The sequence below is a fragment of the Malaclemys terrapin genome, chromosome 8 (genome assembly GCF_027887155.1).
Source record: "Malaclemys terrapin pileata isolate rMalTer1 chromosome 8, rMalTer1.hap1, whole genome shotgun sequence".
In the NCBI taxonomy this organism is placed as follows: domain Eukaryota; kingdom Metazoa; phylum Chordata; order Testudines; family Emydidae; genus Malaclemys; species Malaclemys terrapin.
Window position 1 is genome coordinate 99,715,195 of NC_071512.1, and position 25,177 is coordinate 99,740,371.

Consider the following 25,177-nt stretch of genomic DNA (forward strand, 5'->3'; position numbering starts at 1 on the left):
TGTTCTTTCTCCCAAAACATCAAAATATGAAGCACAATACAAAAACTTTTTGAAAAAAGAAACCTAACAATAGGGGTAGATTCTCAGCTGGGATAAATCAGCTTAACTCATTGATTTTAATGGTGCTACAGTGATTTACCCAGAGGAGAATCTGGCCCTATAGATGTTCAAATTAATTACACAGACTGTACTAATGTCACTCAGCAACCTTTTTTTAAACAAAGAATTTAAAGACAGTTCACACAACTTATGGAGAATCTTTTTGTAGGAAATTTTGTCTTTTATTTCAGTTCTATAGATGAGACCTCCCCATGCCCTTCTCCCCCAGTTACCCATAACACAAATAGAGAGAAAGTGAAGTGTCTGTCCTTTAAGCAGACACATATCATTATAAGTGTGTCTGCTTTGAGGAAACCTATTTTTGCCTGCCCCTTATAACTGTGTCCACACTACGCCAAGTGCACTCTTTTACTTTGGGTTGCATTTTTAAATGAAATTCATGGTCAAAATCTTGACAAATGAATTGCAGTTGCTAGTAAGGTCTCTCTAAGGAAATTCTAGCTGAACTGAGCCTGGCTGCCAAAAAAATCCTAACTGGCTCTTCATAATATCATCAACAATTGATGATTTGAGATAGTAAGATAAACAAATGATTTTCTTTCCAAGAAGGCACAAATTCAATTCAATCACTTTAGAACGATAGCACAAGCCTAAGTTAATTCACCTTTTACCACATTCAGTTATTGTTTCCTGTATTCTTAGAATGATGGGAAAAACTTCAATTAGTCATAATGATTTCCTGTCCCTCTATTTCCTCTTTTGGAATGTGAACAATCAAATTGCAGTCCTAATTATCAATCAAGGTATAATAGACATGATGGGACTTTTGAAAGTCACAGTTCATCCTTCCGGTTGAGGATGATTTTCCTCAAAAGTTCAGTGATGTAAGGTTTTATTTCTTCAATAGTGACAGTTGAGTCCCAAGCCTTTACTACTTTCCCATTAGGGGCTACCAGGTACTTCCAGAAGTTCCAGGTTGGTTCTTCTCCTGTGGATTCTGTGAAGGAAAAGAAAATACAAACAGAAGAGAACCACATGAACCAGTTCCTCATATTTGAGTATGATGATTTGTTGATTTAGCATCTTAAGGAAAGAAAGTACATAAAATCAAGGGGAAAACATTAGGTTGAATATCAGGAGGGATTTTCTGACAGGAAGATATATTAGACTGTGGAATACTCTACCATGGGAACTAGTAGAAGCTCAATCACTTAAGGCATATAGACAGGAGAAAGTACCAGAAAATATACTATTTGGAACAATCATGCACTGGCAGGGAGATGGACTTAGGAACAGCCATATTAGAGCAGACTAATGGCTTATCTAGTCCAGTAGGCTATCTCTGATAGTAGCCATTACCAGATGCTTCAGAGGAATGTTTCAAGAAACTCCGCAGTAGGAAATAATGGAATAACCTACCCCCTAGGAGAAGTTTCTTCCTAACCCTCATTAGTTAGAGGTTGGGTTATTCTCTGAATAACCTCTATGATTTTATTATATTAAATGGAAAAGTTCAGGAATGCATTTTAGAATAAGGGCAGGAGTTTCTGCCCATAAATGTGAGGTCATAAGATAGGAGCACAGAACGTGTAGGTCCAGAGCTATACACGCTTCATCTGGGACAAGGTTACATCTCTTGCCACTTCTGGGCCAAACCCCCACGTGGAATCAGACAAATTGCCAAGGTGCATGTGACAGGGTGTACCAGGCCCTCTGAGCCCCATGCTGGAGGCCTCATGGTCCTTCCACACCCTGCCCCAGAAAAGGAGCAGCGAAGGTGAGACCTCCAGGTCTGCCTAGAAAGGCTGCAGGGAAGCAGCCAATCAGAACACAGCAGGCTGAGATAAAAGTAGCTGCAAAGGATGTGTGCAGTGTTGTCCCTAACTGGGACCAGAGGAATAAGGGAGGGTGTGCCTTACTAGAGCTCAAGAGAGATACAGAAGATGGGTTCTGGTGGACATGGCATGTAGTGAGGCAGGAGAAATGTAGAAAACTTCAGCCCTGAGGTGAAGAGGAAGGGGCTATGTGTGAAGCAGCCTAGAGAATAGCAGCAGCAACTATTAAAGGAAGCAGTGTGTAGCTATTTGTAGGGTCCCTGGGTTGGGACCTAGATAGTGGACAGGCCTGGATTCTGGCAAAGTGGCCAATACCCTGAGAAGGGGGCATGTTTTGTTTAGTAGCCCAAGCCCAGGGATGGAACTTAAAGAACTCAAGGATGGGGCTGAAGACCCTGAAGAGGGCCAACCATTTGTTGAACTTTGTTACTCCCTGTCCCCTGGAAGGGAGCTGAACTTGAAGGAGTGACCCAGCTGGGGCAATAAGAACTCTTATGGCAAAGAGTCTCCAGGGAAAAAGCCCTGGAGGCACTGCTCTAGACCAGGACAGGCACAGTCTTAAAGCCAGTCCAGAAGGGGCTGAGGACTGAGCATAGAGACATGGCTAAAGATTTTAACAAGGGCACAGGGACAGGCCCTGTTTGGACCTCTTACTCTGGAAGGGATTTGTTCATGCACATTGACTGTGTGATTTGGCCAGAGAGCTGGACCAGTGAAGACCCACCTGGTGAGATGAACAGCTGAAAAGGGAGCAGAGAGAGAAAGTGCAGGTTCATACACAACCAATAGGAGGTACTAATGAGAGGTGAGTGTTTCCTGTCACAGTGCACTGCCAGACTTATGCTGGTGACTGTCCTTTCACATTACAGTGGTGACTGTACCACCTCTAACAGCCTCATGCTGCCTGTGGAGCATTGGGGAAGGATGGGATTTGAGGGGGCTACTTAGGATCTGGGGTAAAAATCTGTCTGGGGATTGGTCCTGCTTTGAGGGGTTGGACTAGATGACCTCCTGAGGTCCCTTCCAACCTTGATATTCTATGATCTGCAGGAATGTCAGCTCTGGAACACTGCATGTGGCAGCCAAAAGTAGTACAAAGAACTCTGCTGTAAATCCATGGGAGAGTGTGGGAGGAACACTGTTCCTGGGTAGAGGAGGTGAGACTCGATGTGCGGTCATGTGGTGGTGGGTTTGATTAGATTTGTCTCACTTCCTAAAAAATTCCCTGAATGTTGGCTGAAGAGTCTGATTTCAGTTCAGTATTTGAATGGTGTTTGGAGCATTCAACCAATGCAGAAAAATATAGTGCTTGGATAAGAAGAACCTGTTTTATTGAAAGCTTCTTAGCTGTCTGCCAGGAACCAACAAACTCCCAAGGACTCCTATCCTAGCATGCATTGACTCTTGTACAAATAGCTGGATGGGTTCTACAGTTTGGTTGTTCCATATTCCTTGTGAGGAACACGGAAGAAATTTCTTCCAGGAAATCCCTATCGGCACCTGGTTGCACTGTTTTGTGAGTGAATGCAAAGCTTGTGAAAGTGCGGGGTTCAGATGGATACTGAGGACATTTTGCCTCTTCTCACCCTACAGATCTACTAATGCATGTCATAAAATCTGACCTGTGGCAGCCCCAGATGTGTCATGACATGGATTCTCTGGAGAAATGGTTGCTAAGTGGAGAAAACCAGGCACAGCTGCCCATGTTCATGACCCTATGATCAGGTACAGAGGGAATGTTTTACACTCCCATGTACACCGAATTTGAATTTCTAGACATTCTGAATCTGTATTTGGATAGGCATTAGATATGATTATTAAAATAACCCTATGTGAAATAAACATGTATCAGGCACATTTGCTATCATGAACACTATAAATAATCCTTATAAAAGTCTTGCCAGATCAGATTAATTCAATGCCAGCAACTTACCTCCTTAGATATAGCTGCTCTAGATATTACTTACCAATTAAATATTTGAAGGCAGCATTAGCACCAGCACCTGTGACTGCAATTTTGCTGAACATAGGAAAGGAGGCACCATAAGTCTTTCGGGCAAAGCTCTCAATTTCTTTGTTACTGTCTGGCTCTTGCTGCCCAAATTGATTACATGGGAATGCTAGCACATTAAAATGATGTGAGCCAAGATCTCTCTGTAACTGTTGTAGAGCTTTGTAGTGGCTATCTGTAAATCCGCACTCACTTGCAACATTGACGACAAGAGATACCTAAACACAAGAGATTAAAAACACACTGCATATCTGTTTGACATAAGCTTCCACCAAGGACGCTTGACTGCAGATCATTCTCAGCAGAATAAAAATATCCATGTTGAGAATCTTCAATGGACTGGGATTGAGCATCTTGCTACTGTTTGACACTGTTTCAAATTCTTTTGATTATTTAGGGAGACTTAGTTTTTAAATATTCACTTTATTGAAGTTAGAAGTAGCATCCATGCTGATATAATTCATGCTAAATTCCTTGGGTGTTTTCATTCTGTTTCAGAAAAACCAGGATCTCCTCTGTCCTGTCTCCTTGGCATTTTCTAAACATTCACTATAGTATAAACAATCCAGCACATGTAAAGAAATGACTATTCAGATGAGGTTTGGTGCATATTAATTATTATAGGTCTTTCAAATGTTTTTAAATGTGCAACAACTTCCCTCTCAGCATTGACCCTGAATCAACTGATGCACTTACCACTGTCAATATAGATTGATAATCTTAAGGGTAAAGGGGCCATTGTGGTGATGTAGCTTGAACAACATAACATGAGACATAAACTTCACTCCGTGATTACTGCATCAAGCCCACTAACTTGTGGTTGAACTATCTTTCAGAAAGCCATCCAGTCTCAATTAAAGACTCCAAGTGGTGGTGAATTTACCACTTCCCTTGGGAAGCTATCCCAATAGTCAACCTTAAAAATGTGCATCTTTTTTCCAGTTAGAAAAATTCCAACTTCATCTTCCATCATCTTTGAGCTTCTAGACTCATTGATTACACACAATGAAATTGTTATAAATGTACATTCCGTGGGCCACATCACTTCTCCCACGTGCCATTGCCTTTGGAGCCTCTGCTGTTGGGCGGGTGTGCAGCATAGCAGGGCTTCACTTGAACAATAGCACAGCCTCAAGTTGTAATCATTGTTAAGCAGATTCTGCAAATGATCCATGGGGGGAGACCTTTCCCAGGCCTGATGTATCTTACACAGTGCTTTATAGACAGATTGCTAACATCAGGAAGTACCCTCCACAGAGTCTGGAGGCATAGCAAGATCATGCTGCCTGTCCCCAAACCTCAGTAGAGCCACATACCAGTGTTGCACCTGCAGGAGTGAGGAGGGGAGAAATGAGGCCATGTAGGAAGCATTCCCTCATAGTGTGTGTGTGTGTGTGTGTACACAGGTCTCAAATATGCCAGTCATAGAGGTAGAGAATGTTCTGGCCCAGTGAAATGAAGCTCTTATACTCTTTTTACATGTTTGAATAAGAAAGTTTGATCCTGCTCCAATTGACATGAACAGGAGTTTCACCATTGACTGCCCTGGTTTGGGATTGGGGTTGGGGTTCAAAGTTAGGACTTGTGGAGCCAAAGAGCCAGTCAGTCTCGTAAGTTGGTGTAAGCAGATCTAACTCTGCTGAAATCAGCTGAGTCACACATGTTTCCACCAACTATGGCCACATCTGCCCATGGAGCTAAATTCTATTCTTAATCCCACTGATTTCCATGGGGCTGCTGAGAGCAGAATTTGTCCATGTGTTTCTTTCCTGATCTGTATTTGAACTCAGACTTCAAGTACTTTTTGTTAAATTATTTGAGTTCACAAAACAGCCTTAAAATTCCAAATCATAGTGGAAGTTCTTATTAATGCAGACTCCAAGTGTGCTTTGAAGATTTTTTTAATCTTACTCTAAAATCTCCTAAACATTTTATATTCTTTCAGCTGCTGCAAGGGAGAACTACAACTCACACTGACTAAAATAACCCTCCTCTTGTTTTCTTTGGAGGCAATTAAAGTCAATTGCTATAGATCTTTCAGATGTTGTATTAGTAACAATACTCTGCACTTATGCAGTGCTGCTTGTTATCTGCATAATGCTACAAACTTTCACTTTAAATAGCACTTTATAAGTGTTAACCAATTAAATTCACCAGTTAAAATATTAGAAGATTTAATTCAAGTATATTGTAGAAAAGAGTTAGGATACCAGGCCAAATCTTACTAGGCTTACACCTGTGCAGCCCCACTGAACTCAATGAGGACATACAATTAATCTGCCCTGATTTATATCCTGTATCTTTGAACCAAAGAGCTCAAAGTGTTGCACAAATTAATGTACAGAGTTTCACATGACCACTGTGAGATCACAAACAGTGAGAGCTCTCCTATCAGTGTAGTTAATCCACCTCCCTGTAAGGTGGTAGTTATGTTGGCGGGAGAAGCTTCCCCCACTGACATAGCGCTGTCCACATGTGGGTGTTAAGTCAGTATAACTACATCACTTAGGCTACATCTTCACTACCCGCCTGAATCGGCGGGTAGAAATCGATCTCTCGGATCGAATTATGAGACACGACAATCAATCCCCAAATCGACGCTTATACTCCACCAGCACAGGTAGGAGTAAGCGCTGTCGACGGGGGAGCCGCGGAGGTCGATTTGCCGCCATCCTCACAGCGGGGTAAGTCGGCTCGGATACATCGAATTCAGCTACGCTATTTGCATAGCTGAATTTGAGCATCTTAAATCGACACACACCCCCCATAGTGAGGACGTAGCCTCAGGGTGTGGGTTTGTCACACTCCCGAGTGACCTAGTTATATTGATATAGGGATATATTGTAGTATAGACCAGACACTGTTAATTGACCTGACCAAGCTCCTATAGCAAGTGAGTAGCAGAGTTGGAAATAGAACCCAAGAATCCTGACTCCGGGTTTTGTGCTCTTACCAATAGAATATTCATTAGACAAGCTTTGAGTTCTATTATTACATATGTACATGCATACAATGTGTTTATTTTAGTATATAAACTCATACACTATATATTTTGATGGTACTTCACAGAACAAAGATTCCATGCCTAGAAAAGCCTATAATCTAAATATAGAGTAAGGTGTGAAGGGGTAGGATGGAAGTGAGGATGGTAAGGTTATGCAGTTATGTGAGAGGGTAACATTAGTGATTATAATTTAAGTTTAATACTAATAGTTTTCATTAGAGCTAGAGTTCTAAAAGGCATGACATACAAATCATGGCATTCCTACACCATTCTACTGTATCAGCAATGACTACTATTCTGAGCCCTACTGCTTAGTGATATGTTGGCACAGCACACAAGAGGACACACAGTCTCATGCTCCCTGAATATGGCATGTAGAGAGGCTTTGGTTCTCTTCCGAGGTGTTTATCACTTAAGATGGACCTGACTTACAAAGTTGGGATCCAGTCCTGACCTTTCCTACAGTTTAGAGCTGTTTGGATTCAGGCCTATTGCTGCATAAGCTCTTTAGGACCGGGACTGTCTTTTTGTTCAGTTTGTACAGAACCTAGCACAATGAGGTCCTGATCCATGGCTTGGACTACTAGGCCATACAAATAATGGCTTGTTTAATCAATCATCCCCCATAGACTGAAGAAACTGCTAGATTGCTTTAAGGGCAGTTCCCCCCCCCCCCCAACAATCCTCCTCCTATTAAAATCTTAGTGGTCGTCATCACTGAGGATAAGAAAGGTTCTGAAGGATGCCTTGTTTGGCCTATCGACGTTATCCCTTAATTGTCCCTGAGAGATGGCAGGCAGCAGGGAAGTTTGTTACTTAGCAGGTCTAGCATGACACTATAGACTTGATAAGGATCATGCCTAGAGTCAGGGAAGACTAGGAGCTCTCTAGTCAGAAAAGGAAACAAGTGGAGTGTAATGAGAGGAAAGACCAGAAGAAACTAGACTTCTCCTATACACAATGGGGGCAGTCAGTGCACAACTGAAAGGATAATTGGTTCCACAGGATTTTATTTGTGAAAGGCCTCCTTCCAGCATCTGTTAGAACTGGTCAAAAGGTTTTGGGTTTTTTGTTTTGTTTTGTGTTTTTGAAGGTTTTCTATTAAAAAGACACAATTTTCTCAACTTTATCCCCTATTTTTTGACCATTTCCATTCAGTTCATGTTTCTATTATAAACCTTTATTTTCAAACCATGAAGAATGGCTTTTCAGAAACATCTGGTAGCTGTAGCTTTAGCCAGGGAGCAAATGTGCTGGTATTGCTTATTGGGGTGGGGTGGGGGACTGTTTTGTACTTCTTTTATGAAGAAAGATAGTTTCATCATTTCTAGAGGGCTGGGAGTTGGAACTGGATGGCTCAGGGTATAAGTAATGAAATAATACACATCTACTTATCTGAGGGTTGTCAGTTCAATTCCAGACCAAATCAATAGTAGCTATGTATTGCTATTTGGTATCCTATATGAAATGAATTGGCAATCTCAGGCCAAATCCTAGCGGACAGGTGTCTACATGGCTTCCATCACTGGCACATCATTCTCTATGGTGCCTTTCTGAAAGAAATACCATCTCACCTCCTGCATAGCTACCACTCCCATGCTATACCTTTCTGTTGTGTGGATGAGCAGAGGGGTTCAGGGCTGTCACCCCAGCACCTTTCCTGAGCACTAAAAATTCACTCAGCCTTCCCTCCCCCTGCTATAAAATTCACCATGAAATATCATTGGCCAGTCAATAAAGCACATCAAAATTTGGTGTAGTTGAAGGGAAAAATAAAATGATTGCAGATTGTACAATAAATATATTGTAACAAATTCTTAACCACCAAGAATTCGTGGGTGCCATTATACTGGACATTGTGGCCATTCAGAACGTCACAGCAGAACTTCACCCAAGTTCTCCTGCCCCAAAAGCATAGGCCCCATTCACTAGAGTGAGAACACCTTTAGCTGTTATAAGGTTAAGGTCTATAGCAGTGGTCCCCAAACTGTGGGGTGTGTCCTCTGGGGGAGGGAACAGAGGAATGTTTGGGGGACATGGTGGGGCCCAGGTCCACCCTCACAGGGGGTGGGGAGGGAGCCCCAGCTCTGTCCCAGCTGTGCTCCTGGTTCTGGCTCCTGCTCTGGCCTTTGCCACCGGCCACAACCCTGGCCCTCACCAAGGCCCTGCTCCCAGCTGTGGCTTGAGGGGGCCATGGTGGTGGTGGGTAGGGATAAGGGGGGCACAAGATAAGTTTGGGGACCCCTGGTCTATACCCTGCAGTTGGGCAGTTGTAATTTCACCTAATAGAGGGCAATGATGCACATACACAGTATAGCTGATCACAATACAGTGTTTAAAACTGGTTTCTACATCCTTCCTTGGTTTTTCTCTCAGGAAAAACAAACTCATAAAGCAAAAGTTGATTTTAATAATCCTTAATGGTTTATTGTGACAACAAGGCACAATCTAGGGAATCCCTATGCACTGGCATACAAAGTATGTTCTGGTGCCATCTAGCTAACTTTCCAAGTATCAACATATAGATACAGACTGAATGAACATGGTCTTCTTGTTTTTTGATGCTCGTTTAAAAAAAAGATGTATTAAAATTGTGACTGAACTCCTCAGAGGAGAATTGTATGTCTCCTGCTCTGGTTTTACCCACATTCTGCCATGTTTTGTGTTATGGCAGTCTCGGACGACAACTCAGCATATGTTGCTCGATTTAAGGACACTTTCACTGCAGATTTGACAAAATGCAAAGCAGGTACCAATATGAGATTTCTAAAGATAGCTGCAGTACTCTACCCAGGGTTTAAGAATCTGAAGTGCCTTCCAAATTCTGAGGGAGGAGGTGTGGAACCTGGTGTCAAAAGTCTTAAAAGAGCAACACTCTGATGCGGAAATTACAGAACCTGGAACCATCAAAAAAAGAATCAACCTTCTATTGGTGGCAGCTGACTAAGCTGATGAAAATGAATGTGTCCGTCTGCACTGCTTTGGGCAGAACCCATCATCAGCATGGAAGCATGTCCTCTGGAGTGCTGACTGAAGCATGAAGGGGCATACGAATGTTTAGCATATTTGGCAGGTAAATACCTTGCAATGCTGGCTACAACAGTGCCATGCAAATGCCTGTTCACTTTCAGGTAACATTGTAAATAAGAAGCTGGCAGCATTATCTCTTGTAAATGTAAACAAACTTGTTTTGTTCAGCCAATTGCTAAGACAAGAAATAGGACTGAGTGGACTTGTAGGCTCTGAAGTTTTCCATTGTTTTGTTTTTGAGTGCAGTTATGTTAAAAAAAAAAAAAAAAAAAAAAAAAAAAAAGTGGCGGGGGACAGTGTGAGGAGCTCCCCTGGCCTTCCCTCTCCCTAGGAGCTGCAGGGACATGCAGAACCTGGTAGGGAGCCAGCCAGCCCCACCAACCGTTCCCCTTCCCCCCAGCACCAGTGGGAGTCCTGAGCCCCCTTCCCCCCAGCACCAGTGGGAGTCCTGGGCTGCCCCCACCCCACAGAGCACCTGTGGGGGTCCCGGCCCAAGTTTTAGTCAGGGGTATATAATACAATTCATGGACCGGTCACAGGCCGTGAATTTTTGTTTGCTGCCTGTGACCTGTCCATGACTCTTTTTTTACTAAAAATACCTGTGACTAAAATGTAGCCTCAATCATGATTAATTTTTTTGATCGTTTGACAGTCCTAAACTAAATCGAACACCAACCTATTATTGAAAGTTTAATTATGCCAGAGTAACTTATTCTTACCAACCATTATTAACAATAGTTTACATTAATTACAACAAAGACCAAATTTTGTTATGATCCTGATCTTTTGCACTTGCATACAGTTCCTTTCATGGGTGGCAGGTGAGCCCCCCTTGAGGAGGCTAGCCCTAAGTCCTCTCCACCGCCCCCCTGCTAGCTGGCCTAAGCACTGGGCCCCTGGTCTTCGATACCCACAGCCCATGGTTCCTTTCACAGGAGGATATAAAAGCACTTTATGATCATGATTTCAGCCTCACACCAAGCCTGTAATATAGGTAAGTGTTCATTGGTAATCCCTACTACTGGAATCAAAATACAATAGGCAGATATAACTTCTATATTTATGGGGGTGGCTCCAGTCAGGCCAACAGGGCCGTGTGTGTGGGCAAATTCCGTGCCTGCCCACAGGAGTGCTGTTTCAGATTGTGTTTTTTTTGTTTTTTTTTTTTGGTGGGGGAGGGGAACTTAAGCAACTGAAAACCCTAGTGTGTGTGTGTGTGTGGGGGGGGGGGGGTTGCAGATAACTTAGAAATTATCTGACCGGAGCATTGTATCTAATTTCTATATCAAGAAAGAAAATTAAATATTAAACCCATTCAGCTCTAATACTAACATGTTCTGACATCTTGTGGCAGTCACTTAAGTGACACTGGTTAGGTTTAAAATTGTTTTAAAAGCGTATTCTTACTCAGATACTCTTACTAAAGTCAGGTTTCAGAGTAGCAGCCGTGTTAGTCTGTATCCGCAAAAAGAAGAACAGGAGTACTTGTGGCACCTTAGAGACTAACAAATTTATTAGAGCATAAGCTTTCGTGGACTGTAGTGGAAGTGGGCTGTAGTCCACGAAAGCTTATGCTCTAATCAATTTGTTAGTCTCTAAGGCGCCACAAGTACTCCTGTTCTTTTTACTAAAGTCAGACGTGACCATTATGATCATCTAGTCTGACCTCCTGCACCTTGCAGGCCACAGAATCTCACCCACCCACTCCTATAATAGACCCGTAAGCTCTTGCTGAGTTACTGAAATCCTCAAATCATGGTTTAAAGACTGCAAGTTACAGAGAATTCATGATTTACACTAGTTAAATCCTGCATGTTATAACATCCTGCAGAGAGAGGCAAAAAAACCCCACCCAAGATCTGTGCCAATCTGACCTGGGGGTAAATTCCTTCCCAACTGCAAATATGGTGATCAGTTAGACCCTGAGCAAGTGGGCAAGACCCACCGGAAAGAATTCTCTGTAGTAACACGGAGCCCTCCCTAGCTACTGTCCTGTCCTAGCCATTGGGGATTTTTGCTTCAGGCAGTCAATGATGGGCCACACGCCGTTGTAGGCAGTCCTGTCATACCATCCCCTCTACAAACTTATCAAGCTCAGTCTTGAAGCCAGTTAGGTTTTTTGCCCCCACTGCTCCTCTTGGGAGGCTGCTCCAGAACTTCACTCCTCTGATGGCTTGAAACTTTCATCTAATTTCAAACATAAACTTGTTGATGGCCAGTTTATAGCCATTTATTCTGGGGTCCACATTGGTGCTTAATTTAAATAACTCCCCTCCCTCCATGGTATTTATCCCTCTGATCTATTTATAGAGAGCAATCATATCTCCCCTTAGCCTTCTTTTGGTTAGGCTAAACAAGCCAAGCTCTTTCAGTCTTCTCTCATAAGGTAGGTTTTCCATTCCTCAGATCATCCTAGTAGCCCTTCTCTCCACCTGTTCCAGTTTGAATTCATCTTTCTTAAACCTGGGAGACCAGAACTGCATGCAGTATTCCAGATGTGGTATCACCAGTGCCTTGTATAATGGTACTAACACTACCCTCTCTCTACTGGAAATACCTCACCTGATGCACCCCAAGATCATGTTAGCCTTTTTCACAGCCGCATCACATTGATAGCTCATAGTCATCCTGTGATCAACCAATGCACCCAGGACTTTCTCCTCCTTCATTACTTCCAACTGAGAAGTCCCCAGCTTATAGCAAAAATTCTTGTTGTTAGTCCCTAAATGCCATGACTTTGCACTATTAAATTTCATCCCATTACTCCAGTTTACAAGGTCATCCAGATCTTCTTGTATGATATTCTAGTCCTCCTCCATATTGGCAATACTCCCAACTTTGTGTCATCTGCAAATTTTATTAGCAAGTGCCCACTTTTTGTGCCAAGGTCAGTAATGTTAAATAAGATTGGTTCCAAGACGGATCCCTGAAGAACTCCACTAGTAACCTCCCTCCAGCCTGACAGTTCACCTTTCAGTACGACCTGTTGCAGTCTCCCCTTTAATCAGTTCCTTACCCACCTTCCAGTTCTCATATTAATCCCCATCTTTCCCAGTTTAACTAATCATTTCTCATGTGGAACTGTATCAAATGCCTTACTGACTGATTAGATCTACTACATTTCTTGTCTAAAAATCAGTTATCTTAAAGAAAGATTAATAACTTTTACTACTTTTTGAATACAACAATTGTAGAAAAATCTACAATTACTTTCTATCATTTAGGCTACTTACTTTTTGTAGTTCACGAACCTTGGAACAGATCATTTAACTTTAGGAAACATCCTAGCAGCCCTTTCTTATCTTAATCACTCTGTTAATAAACAAAATTCTGACTCCCTGCCTCAGGGGCGCAAGCGGGGAGCAGTCTCCTGTCTCCTCTGCAGAACTCTTTATATTGAACACCATATATTCTATTGTATTGAACACTAAACTGCCTGCGGCTTGCAGTTTGCAATGCCCCACCCAAAATCTGCCCGAGGTTGATAAACAATTTGTTCCAGGTGGCTACAAAGGAATAAAAACATATAGAAGTCTATGGGTATGTGAAGAAATGTGAAAGATGACCTGCAAAGAAAAAATGCGTGTAATTTTTGCTTGATTTTAATATACAGTATTTGTAAAGAAGGCCTGAAAGAATTTTGTCAATACAAATGTGATTTTTTTCAACATCTATTTAATTTCAGTGACTTAACATCTTGGAGAAAGAAGTGTTTGCTAGCACAACTCCTTCAAATAACATGAGTGCTCACAATGCACATTTTGAGACCTTCCAGAGGGCCTTCCACAAAAGTAGGATTTTGAGATTTGAGGACATAAAAAAGCAGACAAAACAATTTAAAAATAGAAACCCTTTCATGCCTTTTAAAAACATCATAAAGTAGCAAAAAAGGCACATCTAGTTTTTAAAAAATTGTTAGCAGGTCATCTTTAAGTGGTTCTATCCTGCATTACAGAAGATTAAATGAGTTGATCTGTTTGCAGTGTGTTTAAAATTTTCTTTATAAAAAAGTCACTTACTTTGTCTCATTTGGGCACTAACATTTTAATTATTTAAGTCATTAATATTTAGTAAAACATGTGAGCTTAATCTAGGCTTCCTTTTCTCTTACCCTGTCCTGGAACTTTGAATGTGAGTCAAGTGCACCATCTAGTGTACAGTGCAAACAATTAATCCTTGACTTTTCCAAAAATATTTTCATAAAGCTGCAACATGCATTACCTTTATTGGCCCTTACAATACTAGACTTTCCTTCTTTTACTTAGAAAATCCAAGCAGTCTAATCTTAAACTCAATATTGGAAAAAATATTACATACTGGTGTAAGTCATTTACACAGTATGGCTCTCTAGTGGATGGACCACAGAGAGGTTTATTAATTTACTATTGGCTTCAAGTTAACAGATGTGGAATTTTTAGCTGAGGCAGCAGAGCCTTATATAAATCACAGGTCTTGGGTTATATACCCAACAATGACCTATCCAGAAACGTCAAATTACACTGGTTTGCAGAATCATTATCCAAAAAATCCAGTGCTTTGAAATTAAATGTTTACTTTTTCTATACCTAATATTAAATTCTCAGATTACAGAGAGATCTGCTTCATGCAGAACACCTAATGTTACCCCCAGCAGTAGAATACTTTGCATTTGTATAATGCCTTTCATTCACGATTCTCAAAATACGTTACTAACATTAATTAGTTAGCTAAGTGTACTATGGTGAGGCTTATGTATAATAGGTAGGTAAGTGCTATTATACCTAGATGTGTCTATTGAGGCTAAAACTACACAGCAGAGAAGTGGAAGAGAGGGGACAGGAACCAAGAAGTGCTGACTCCTACATATGTGCAGTAGCGATTAAAAAAACAGTGCCTCCCAGTTTCTGCTGAGTACAGTGACAATGAGACCAATAAAACCTTTAAAATAAAACATGAGCTTTCCTTGTTTACCTCAAGATACAAATTTCCTTATTTTCTGATAGCTCTTTATGATTGGCTCAATGCACTTCATATCTCATGTAGGTAGATCATATAATACAATGCTCTGTCTTATCCTAGAACTGAAGAAGAGCTCTGTGAAAGTTCACAATAGAGTTAACAATTCTAAGGAAGGGTAGAAGGGAGTACAGCAAATTAGAGACAATGGATTTCAGGAAGGTGGATTTTGGTAAGCTCAGAGAGCTGATAGGTAAGGTCCCATGGGAATCAAGACTGAGGGGGAAAAACAACTGAGGAGAGTTGGCAGTATTTCAAAAGGACACTACTAAGTGCCCAAAAGCAAGCTATTCCCCTGGGTAGGAAAGATAGAAAATGTGGCAAAAGATGAGCTTGGCTTAACCACAAGATCTTGCATGATCTAAAAAGGAGTTATATAAAAATGGAAACTAGGACAAATCACAAAGGATGAATATAGGCAAACAACACAGGAATGCAGGGGCAAGATTAGAAAGGCAAAGGCACAAAATGAGCTAGCTAAAGGAATAAAGGGAAATAAGACTTCACAGTTTATAGTGCAACAGACTCTAACCATGGAATCATTATCTCCCTTGAAAGAGGATGCATATGGATGTGACACTAATGCCCAGCCCCAGCAAGAGGATGGGAGATAAGGGAGATTTTATTGTTTTAATCTCATTTAAATATTCACATGAGTAGTCAAGTTTCAATTGGATTGAGAAGGGTGGGGCCCCCCCACATGTGGGTCTCTGCTGTTCCACTCAGAAAGGGGGTCATCACTTTCATGGCATCCTCTCCTCCTGCCCTTTTCACAAGAAGCCCATGGAGGGCTCTCATGGATGTGAGAACCACATTGAGGAATTGGGTGGTCCTGTGCTGAGTGAGTGCTGGTCAAGGTGGGGACAGCTGAGACCAAGAAGAAAAGATGATGCGTCCCCAGTACTTCTCTGTGGTAAGGAGCCCTCCATTACGGGGGATCATGGGGTTGGTCACCCCTAGAGAAAGTGCTAACTACATAACTACAATAAAGCTGCAAACCCAGAGGTGGAGCAGAGGCACGAGATGTGGAAATGGGCCCTGCAGCTCATTCTGCAGTGGGGCAAATACCCTCTGTCCTTTGACAGAATGATTTGTGAGGAACTCCATAAAAGAGTAACCTTGGAGAGTTTTCCTCTTCAACTTCTTCCCCGGGGATTCTGGCTCTGAATTACTGAAGCTGAAGAAGGTATTTGCTCCTTTAAAAGCCAGAGCTGCAACAGGTGCCCTGCAGACAAGATGTGCTCCAGTCAGAGCATTTATTGACTCTTGACAGACCCACTGGAAGAAATTATGGGAACAAACTATTGAAGAAAAGCCAACTACTGTATAATAACAAGCAATTTGACAGTATCCCATATAGATTATGTCCATCTGGGAGAGACACCACATTATATATTTATACATTGTTATATATATATATTTATATATTAAACTACACTTAGACAAACATTAATGCATTATGTTTGTACAGCATTTAGCAAGTTGTGGGTACTCCTAGAAACAAACAAATACCTGTGTATGCAATGGAGAAAATTCTCCTCGATGTTGGGGACCAACATGAGGTCTATGTACCACTTAAGCGCAGTTTGAATTGGTGGGTGGGTTGGGGGCTTTGGTCAGACTGGATCTGGGCCTCATTTAGTCTAAATCCACCAAGGAGCTTCCCTTTTGATCTTAGATATTTTTAACTTCATCTCTCATTCCTATTGGCAAAAGTACAAGGATCACATATAAGTAAGTGGCACAATGACATGGAATAGAGTATGCAAGAATGTCCTCAAGTGAGCACAATCCTTGCATGAAACCATGTGCAACTGATCATTGCATGCCCCTGCCAGGCATTTTATCTGCAAGAACAGTCTATTAAAAAAATCAAACTGGAAATAAAATATACTTTTAACCGTCAGTATAGATTATCAAAGGACGTGGTACATTATTTATCACTTAGACAGAAAACTCTTGATTTAAAGACTCCTTCTCAAAGAAATGCTCTCATTCAACCAGAAGATGTTACACTAGATGCAGTAATCACTAGGTGAAATCTACAGCCTGTATAATGCAGGATAGACTAGATTATCATAACAGGCCCTTCTGGCCATAAAAATTTACAAAAAAGCACTATGAAATTAGGACAATACATCTCCACTAGATGGGGCACTGGAGTGGGAGTCAGGAGACCCTGGTTCTGTTCCTGGAGTTCTAACCACTGACTTGCTTTGCTACCTTGGACTAGTCTCTTTAACTCTAATCTGGGACCATAAAGGTAGATTAGTATATTTGGTTTATTCATAATAGTTTCCTTATGGAATCACTACAGGACAGAGTTAAAATGTTTGGGTACTTTCACTCTGCATTTTCATTTCTAAACATTTCTGGATTATTTTTTAAAGTTTAACTTAACTCTGAATTTTCTGGGTTTCTAATTTGCTTATTTTTGGACAATATTCTTGTTAAATTTTTTCACCTTTAAATTACTGATATATACTCTCAACCTTAACTTCAGTTTAACAATTTTTTGTCTGGAAATTTCCTTGTTTTCTTACTTTATTAATATTTTCATAAACGAACACTAAAAAAGAAACCCAAAGAAAATGCTATCATGTGACATCTTTAATGAGTTAAAGACCTTAGCGTCAACCTTAGGTCCTCCCTGCCAATTTTAACTTTTACAGCCAAATTCACAGGTACAGTCCAGCTGCCTTGTGCCACTCCAAAGCTGGAGCACAAGTAAGCCGGAGCATACTGGCAAGTAAAGCCCGGTTTATAGTTGCTTTTCTCTCCACCATTCTAGCATGAAGAACCAACCCTGATTTGCCTCACAGTTTCTAAATGCATATGCTATTTATTAACCTTTGAATATACATAATTGTGATACATTTTCTTATGACTATATCGTAATCACATTTCAAGAACTTGATAAAATGTGTACATCTTTTGGGGAGAGAGTTTCATTTAGGACTTCTTGAGTAATATGTAAGTAACATTTAAATTAATTGTTTTTAAACAGATCTGCTGTCTTGCGCCTTTCCTCACATTATCTTTAATTTCTATGATTTAATTGTAGATTATATTAATCTGCTTTGTTTATCTTCTCAGTTTCGTGTATTGATTATTATGGTGCATTCCTTGACATACTGATTAAACACCATCCTCGTTTTCCCCTTTTGCTTCAAACAAAATTCAGCAAAAGTCAAGTCTTTCAAAAGGGGAAATATCTTGCAATACAGACTTTTGCTTTAAAATGACACATGCTTCCAATCCCGGATAAATGTTTTCATGATTAATAATAGACATAACAGAGTACTATGTATAGTAAATGAACGGCACGCAACCCCGTGTGCCACGTATACAGAGCAGCCTGCCCAAGAAACACTCACATACGCAGGGGTTAGGCAAACGTTTTATTAAAATAATGGAGAAACCTATGGAACGATATCAAAGTAAACATGCAAGCAATACGCCAGATCAGTTACACAAAATGCGCAAATGAGAGACTATAAACGTGCATGCATGCAAGTTAATGTACAATCTCTGGATTCCCACTCCCTTATGCAAGCATGCAAAGATGGGCTGGTTAGTTATAGTCTGCAATGAGAGCAGCTGCTCATCTCCCTGCAAACTTACCGAGCCTCTGTATTTCTCCAGAGAGACTAGCTTGCCCCTGATGTTTACCACTTTAAATGTATAAAAATCGTTCTCCTTCTGCTGCGAGGCGGCGAATGCTAAGCAAAGCAGCAATGCTACAGCAAGGAGCATGGCTAGAAGGATGAGAAAAACTCTGGAGGAGGAGGAGGAAGCCCTGTGCTCCACACTGCCCTCAGGATCTAGCATGCTGCAAGACAGCTGAGCATAGCGCTGCATAGACCACTTTCACAAATCACACAGCACGGCCGGAAAGAAAGAGCTGTTGCAAAAGGGTTTGCAACACTCGCGCTCTCAGGATTTGGTAGCGTCGCTGTTTCACACAATGCCCGGAGAGTAGGCAACTTCCAGCAATGTTTTGTTGGGGGATAAAAATATTTCATAAAAGAAGTATTGTGTGGTGTAATAAATAAGGCCAGTTGTAGGTGCATACAACTCAGCTAGCATTAGTAGAATGACCACATTTCCCAAAGGGAAAACGGACACTGGGTGAGGCTAGCCCTCGCCTCCCTCTTCCCCCCCCCACTCCGCGGAGCTAACCCGATCCCCCCGGCACCTCCCCCCCACGCCATGCTGACCCCAGCCTCTCACCTGAGCCTCCCCCGCACCTGTGCAGGGCTCCCCTGAGCTGCTTGCCCCACACATCAGCCCTTCTTCCCCCCCTGTGCGGGGCTGGCGTCACCATCCACGTTCCTCTGCACCCCACTTTTTGGCAGAACTGGGCATTTGTCCTGCTTGCTCTTGACCCCTTGTGTGGGTTAAAACATCCCTCATTAGGTCTCTTTGAGCTCTGTGTTGCAGAGCAGTTTCAACAAGGAGGGGTTAACAGTCAAGCCCCTTAGTCAACCCCTAGAGTCTGGGGGCTAGCAGGGTTTTCCAGGTAAAAACGCAGGAGCTTGGGGCTGGAACTAGTAACTATGGCTTAAGCAGTGAGTTTGGCATCAGAGCCTTGAAAGAAACAGAGCAAGACACCTACTTTAGGGCCTTATAAGAGATTTCTGCTAAAGGGAGTTGCCTGTGTGCCGTTTGCTATCACCCTTGTGTAAGGGGACTGTTGCCCCCTTACTAACAGTCAGTGGGGGTGTTTCGGTTGGCTAGCTCCCAGCACTAGAAGATTGGGGACAGGCCAATGCTCCAGGTCAGCGTCAGCCTCTGAGCCTGACAGACAGGGCGGGCAGGCTAATCTGGAAGCCAGGAGGTGGGGGTTCTTCCCTGTGAGCTGGAATTGCCTGGGTCAGACAGAGTGGGGCCGAGCTAAGGAGAAAGCAGGGCCCGAGCTGAGCTGGGGAGCAGAGCTGGGCCAGAAAAGGTCAGAGTTGGAAGCAGAGTCACAGAAGCAGCCCACAGAGAGAGCAGATCCTGTGCTGGGAGCAGAGCTGCAGCCACAGAGCCAGGTGTGGTGAGCAACTGGGGCCAGCCAAGGGGGGACCTTGGGCAAAGGGCCCAGTGCAGAAAGATACCCCCAGCCAAGGGCCCTTGCAGGCCAGACTGGGAGGAGGATCTTAACCCAACGGGGGGCTGACACTGGGAAGAAGGGTCCCACCACCCAAAGCCTGGAGGTGTGTGGCCACCACCATTGCAAGTGTCCTACCCGCAGCATCCCTGCAGCACAGCCAGGGCCTGAGAAGGAGACTAGGGACCTACAAGGAACAGACTGTGAAGTGCCCTGATGTCCAGAGACACTGTTTGTGATGTTCCCTGCCACAGAGCAGGGTGATGTGTTTTCCTTTAACCTTTCCCATTTTTCCTTTAAATTAATTGTTAATTAAACAACTTGTATTTGCTTTAAATTGTATGAAATGATCAGTGGGTCAGGGAGGCGCCCAGTGCAGAGAGAGTACCCCGGAGTGGGGACACCCTAGCCCCTGTCCTAGGTGACCACAGCAGGGTTGGGAGTTGAGCCCCCCAAGAATCCTGGGCCCAGCCTTGTTGGGGTTATGAGGACTCTGCCAGACAGGAGAGTGGAAGGGGAGTCCTCGAGGGCAGGGAGGTCTCTGGGTAAAGGAAGTGGGAGCAAGAACTCAGATCCTTTCTCTAGCCCACTTCACTGGGGTAGTACAGAAGCCAGGAAAGTTCCCCACAATAGCAGGACCATTCCCCCGCTTACACTTGTTTGAAGGAACTGGACTTGTGTATTTGTAAATAAATTACACCCAACAAATACCTGACTCCATATCACCAATTTCTGCTCCACAAGGGAAACTGACTTGCTATGTCAGGAATTCAGCTACTCTTTGGCAAAGGGGGAAATAACATGTAGTGTTTTATAGTGAGTAAGGTAGTAGCATATGTATAGTATATTGGAAATTGATCCCTTGAAGAGGAAATTAAATTTTGTAATCTAGTAATTTGTTTTCACTTTTGCATATAGTTTTGCAAATGTTAGGGGTCTACATTAAGTTTGGATAGGTAATGTAAATAGGTGAGTGGGGCAGGATTATATGGCAATGGAGAACCAGCTGAAAAATTTGTTTACTATGTTTTGTGGGATGTTCCACATCTTTGCTAAATCACACTGCCTGTTCTACTTCCCACCAAACTGAGCTATGTCCCACAGATGAGTGAGAGAAGAAAAATCCGCCCCCAAGCAGCCTAGGGAAAGATGCACTGAGTTGGGAGCCGGGAGTTCTGATCTCCCCCCTACCGACTACTGTTATATTTCTATGCACTTGTGATCTTTTATTATTGAGCAAAGGCTCCTGCCATAAAAAGCACTCAGGTATCATTCCCCTGTTTTACAAGTAAGTTAACTGAGAGGTTTCATACAGTCATTTCAGGATAGCTGGGAATGGAACCCAGGTCTCTCCTATTACTCCAGAGGGAATTCTGTGCCAAAAAATTAAGCACACATTTTAAAATTCTGCAAATTTTGTCAATAAAGAAAAGTGACTCCAGCATGGCAGCAGGGAGCACAGGCAACTGGGAGATCACCCTGAAGCCCCCACATCGCCTGGTACAGGGACTCGGCAGTGAGGCTGCATTTGACTGCCACAGTCCAAGGGCTGGGCCTCCCCCGGAAACACCCAGGCGTCCTGCTCCTCTGGGCCATGTGCACCAAGCATGGGTGGGCAGGCTCAGCTCCGTAGGATCCAAGTGTGGAGGGGCTTAGTGTGTGTGTGTGGGGGGTCTAGGTGTGGGGTGAGAGGTTTCTGTGTGGGGCAGTCTGGGTGCGGGTGGCTCAGTGGGAGATCTGGATGCACAGGGGCTTGTTGGGGGGTTCTGAGTGCAGGGGCAATGGGTCTCTGCAGGGGGTGAAGGTGGTTAGGGCTCAGTGGGGCATCCAGGTGCCAGGGGCGTGGAGCGGGGGTCTGAGCGGCGGGGCTCAGTGGAGGTTCCAGGTGCTGGGGAACTGGGGCTTGATGGGGTGGAGGTCCAGGTACAGCTATTTGGGGATCAGTGGGGTGGGGGTCTGTGTAGGGGGGCTCAGAGGGGTCAAGGTGTAGGGGGGTAAGCCTTGTCAGGGTGAAGGTTCGATGGACCTGCTTAATGGGGGTGCCCCAGCTGATGCAGAGAGGACACTGCATGCTGGGCTTCCGCTTCCCCCCCCCCATGATTCCCCTATCCCCTTTTCTTCTCCATTCCCTCCCCTCCCTCTCATATTCCACTCCCCCACCTGCCTCTTCTCCCCTCCCCAGCCCCACCACGGGCACTCACTTGCACAGAAAACAGGAAGGCTTCCAGCACACAGAAGGGGAGCCCGACTGGCACTAGGACCCAGGAGACCGCGTTCAACTGCAGAGTCAGTGGGAGCCCAGACAGCCTCCTTCAGCTAGGCAGCTCTGCGCTTGCAGAAATGATGGGGGGAGGGAGTGACAGGTAACTCTGTGTGCCCCACCCCATGCCTCGCCTCTGTTTGGAGGAGGACAATCCTCCCCCCCCCCCAAAACTGTGCCCATGGTTGATCGTCGCTGCCCCCCCTCCCTCCCCCACAGGGCCTCCCTGCCGTTTTCTGCAGGGAAGCACAGAAGTTCTGCAGGGGGGCATTTTCTGCAGACAAGCAGTCATGCAGAATCCCTCCCCCCCTCCCCCCCAGGAGTATCCTATGGCAAATATAACCTTATCTATTTTGTCACAGACTTTCAGTACAAAAGAAACAAAAAAGTGAAATTTCTTATCCTTAATATGTTGTCTGTAACCACTAGACCATACACCACTGCCTTAACCACCAGATCATAGCCTCTTCCAGAGTGAGGCACTGATCTGAAGATTCCTGATCTTAAAAATTCTAGTGATATCGGGCAAATAGTTGTGTAACCCAATAGCAAAGTATGCCAAGTTCCCCTTTGGTGACTGGTCCATATAGAGGACAACAGTTAGCCCTTCATGCAAATAGTCATGGTTTCTGCTGGGAATCTGAAGATCTAGCATTCAGACTTTACTGATAGCCCATGTAAAGGTCTTTTTGGTTGCACATTTGGTTTTTCTGCTTTTTGTTTTTATAAACTCTCTTTAAAAAAAAAATAAAAAAAATCAACTGGTTTATTTAATTGAGTGAGAATATAGCCTTAAAAAAAGTTAGTTATAATTTGTCAATTATAGCATGTGCAACAAAATAAAGGTGTTCCACATTTTTATGTAATTTCTCACACATGTTGATCACTTATTTCACCTGTAGTAGGAAGAGAGCCTGAGACATAAGCCCTTGTATCAGAGGCCTGATCTAAAGTAGTGGTCAAAGTTTTGCTGACAAAAAGCAAAATCAGGTTGTGAGCAAGAGGAAGGCCCTGCTCACAGAATCTGGCAAGAAAACAGCTGATATTGGGGAGAAAAAAAAACCAAAACCCTCACATTGCTAAGAGGTCCTAGGCAACGGGCATACATGTATTAGTGTACCTGTAACCATTGAGCCAGGGCATTAGGACCGTGCTTCATTAACAATAAACCTGATCAAGTTCCTTCGCTGTGGTTATTGGGCAGTTTGATTAAGGTCTGCTGTGCCAACTATTTGTGCAGAGCTGGGACAGCACTCAAAAAAACCGCACACACATGCAGTCAAACATCTAATGACATCACCCACAAGCTTGTTTGAAGGTTGGGAGATTTGCATTTAACTGGTCATTTCCAGACTTCTTACATTTAAACTTTTTTTTTTTTAAAGGTGTAAAATTTCTGTAAAGAAAGTAACATTTTTAGCTGTTAGTAGGACTCCATTGAAACACACATGCAACATTAACATTTTTAAGAGGTTTCTTTTTGGTGGGGAAATTTCCTTCTTTTGTAGAACTCTGTCAGAATAAAATTAAATATTATTATATCAATTTTACACTGCATGAATCAGAATAATGTTCTGCCCTGGCAGTGTAGAGACCTTAAAATGCCAATTTAAGGCCCGTTTACTCTGCCAATGTGGTGTAAAGCAGCCTTAATGTAAATGAAAATCAGGTCAAGAATCTATACATTCTGATAGCTCTCAAGAGGCCCACCAAAGTAGGGCTCCCCTATTAGAGACTTTGAGTCCATAAGAAGTTTTGGGGTAGGGAGAGAAAAAAGATCCATGGCACTGAGGAGGATAATGGATGGTGGAGGGGAATACAGTGGAAGTCTTTTATCCACAATGAAAACTTTAAGCACGTTAAATGTTTAAATGTGTAAAGGCTTTAACAGGGTTAAGACTCCACCTTTCTTGTTTGCCTCTCTGTCTCCATGCCTTTGATCTCCTGCACACGCTTTTCCTCCTCCCCGGTGTCCTGTAAAATGATATGTACAGTAACAAGCCAAATTAAAGGAGGATCGATTTCTTTCTGGGGAAGTTACAGGATATTGACAAATAAAATGTACAATGGTAAAACAGATTATACTTTAAGTGATAGGTTCAAATCTGGGTTTGGGAACTGACTCACAGAAAAGCCTAGGCTGATCTACAGAGATAATTTCACATGTTCTTGGCCTCTTACCTGGGCAACAATCCTCACTCTTTTTGAATTGCAAATCTCAACTGAACCAGGAAGGAGCAGATTAGCTTGTAAGGATCATGCTGTTTTTACAATATATTTTTTTTGCATCTTGTCAAGAGCAAGTCTTGCGAGTGTGTGTAACATTAAATAAAGTTAGTGCAGTTATTTACTTACACATAAAGTCTAAAGCAACGTGTTATTTCTTCTACCAGCAGCATACACTATTTTCAAGTTTCAGAGTAGCAGCCGTGTTAGTCTGTATCTGCAAAAAGAACAGGAGTACTTGTGGCACCTTAGAGACTAACAAATTTATTTGAGCATAAGCTTTTGTGGGCTACAGCCCACTTCATCGAATGCATAGAGTGGAACACACAGAAAGAAGATATTTATACATACAGAGAATATGAAAAGGTGGAAGTAAAGGGTTTTTTTCTCCTGCTGATGATAGCTCATCTCAGTTGATTGGCCTCTTACAGTTGGTATGGCTACTTCCACCTTTTCATGTTCTCTGTATGTATAAATATCTTCTTTCTGTGTATTCTATTTTCAAGAGCTTCTTCTGAATTTCTTGAATGGCGCTACATTAATCCTTAATTCTCCTTTTTCTAGAGAGGCCTCGGTGTCAATGCCATAATTGCCTGCTGCTCATGAGGGGCAGCCAGCGCTGGTTCACCAAGAGATTTTGAGCTACCTAAGCATCTGCCCG

At 42.9% G+C, this 25,177-nt stretch overlaps 1 protein-coding gene across 1 annotated transcript; it reads right to left on the reverse strand.

The window, feature by feature from the left end:
* Positions 1 to 377: 377 nt before the first annotated feature.
* Positions 378 to 18,849, reverse strand: GPX7 (glutathione peroxidase 7). The gene is made up of 3 exons (XM_054037128.1): positions 18,560 to 18,849; positions 3,863 to 4,124; positions 378 to 1,057 (listed from the first exon to the last, which is right to left on the reverse strand). Exons 1-3 carry the CDS (start codon positions 18,794 to 18,796, stop codon positions 894 to 896), a joined length of 663 nt encoding a protein of 220 aa, XP_053893103.1. The 5' UTR covers positions 18,797 to 18,849; the 3' UTR covers positions 378 to 893.
* Positions 18,850 to 25,177: the final 6,328 nt, after the last annotated feature.

Bases quoted from the DNA above. Each gene is read 5' to 3' on its own strand.
- GPX7 (XM_054037128.1), bottom strand. From the start codon at position 18,796: ATGCAGCGCTATGCTCAGCTGTCTTGCAGCATGCTAGATCCTGAGGGC. The intron at 4,125-18,559 runs GTAAGTTTGCAG...TCTTGTGTTTAG, and splicing joins TGGAGAAATACAGAGGCTCG to GTATCTCTTGTCGTCAATGT. The intron at 1,058-3,862 runs GTAAGTAATATC...TTTCCTTCACAG, and splicing joins TGCCTTCAAATATTTAATTG to AATCCACAGGAGAAGAACCA.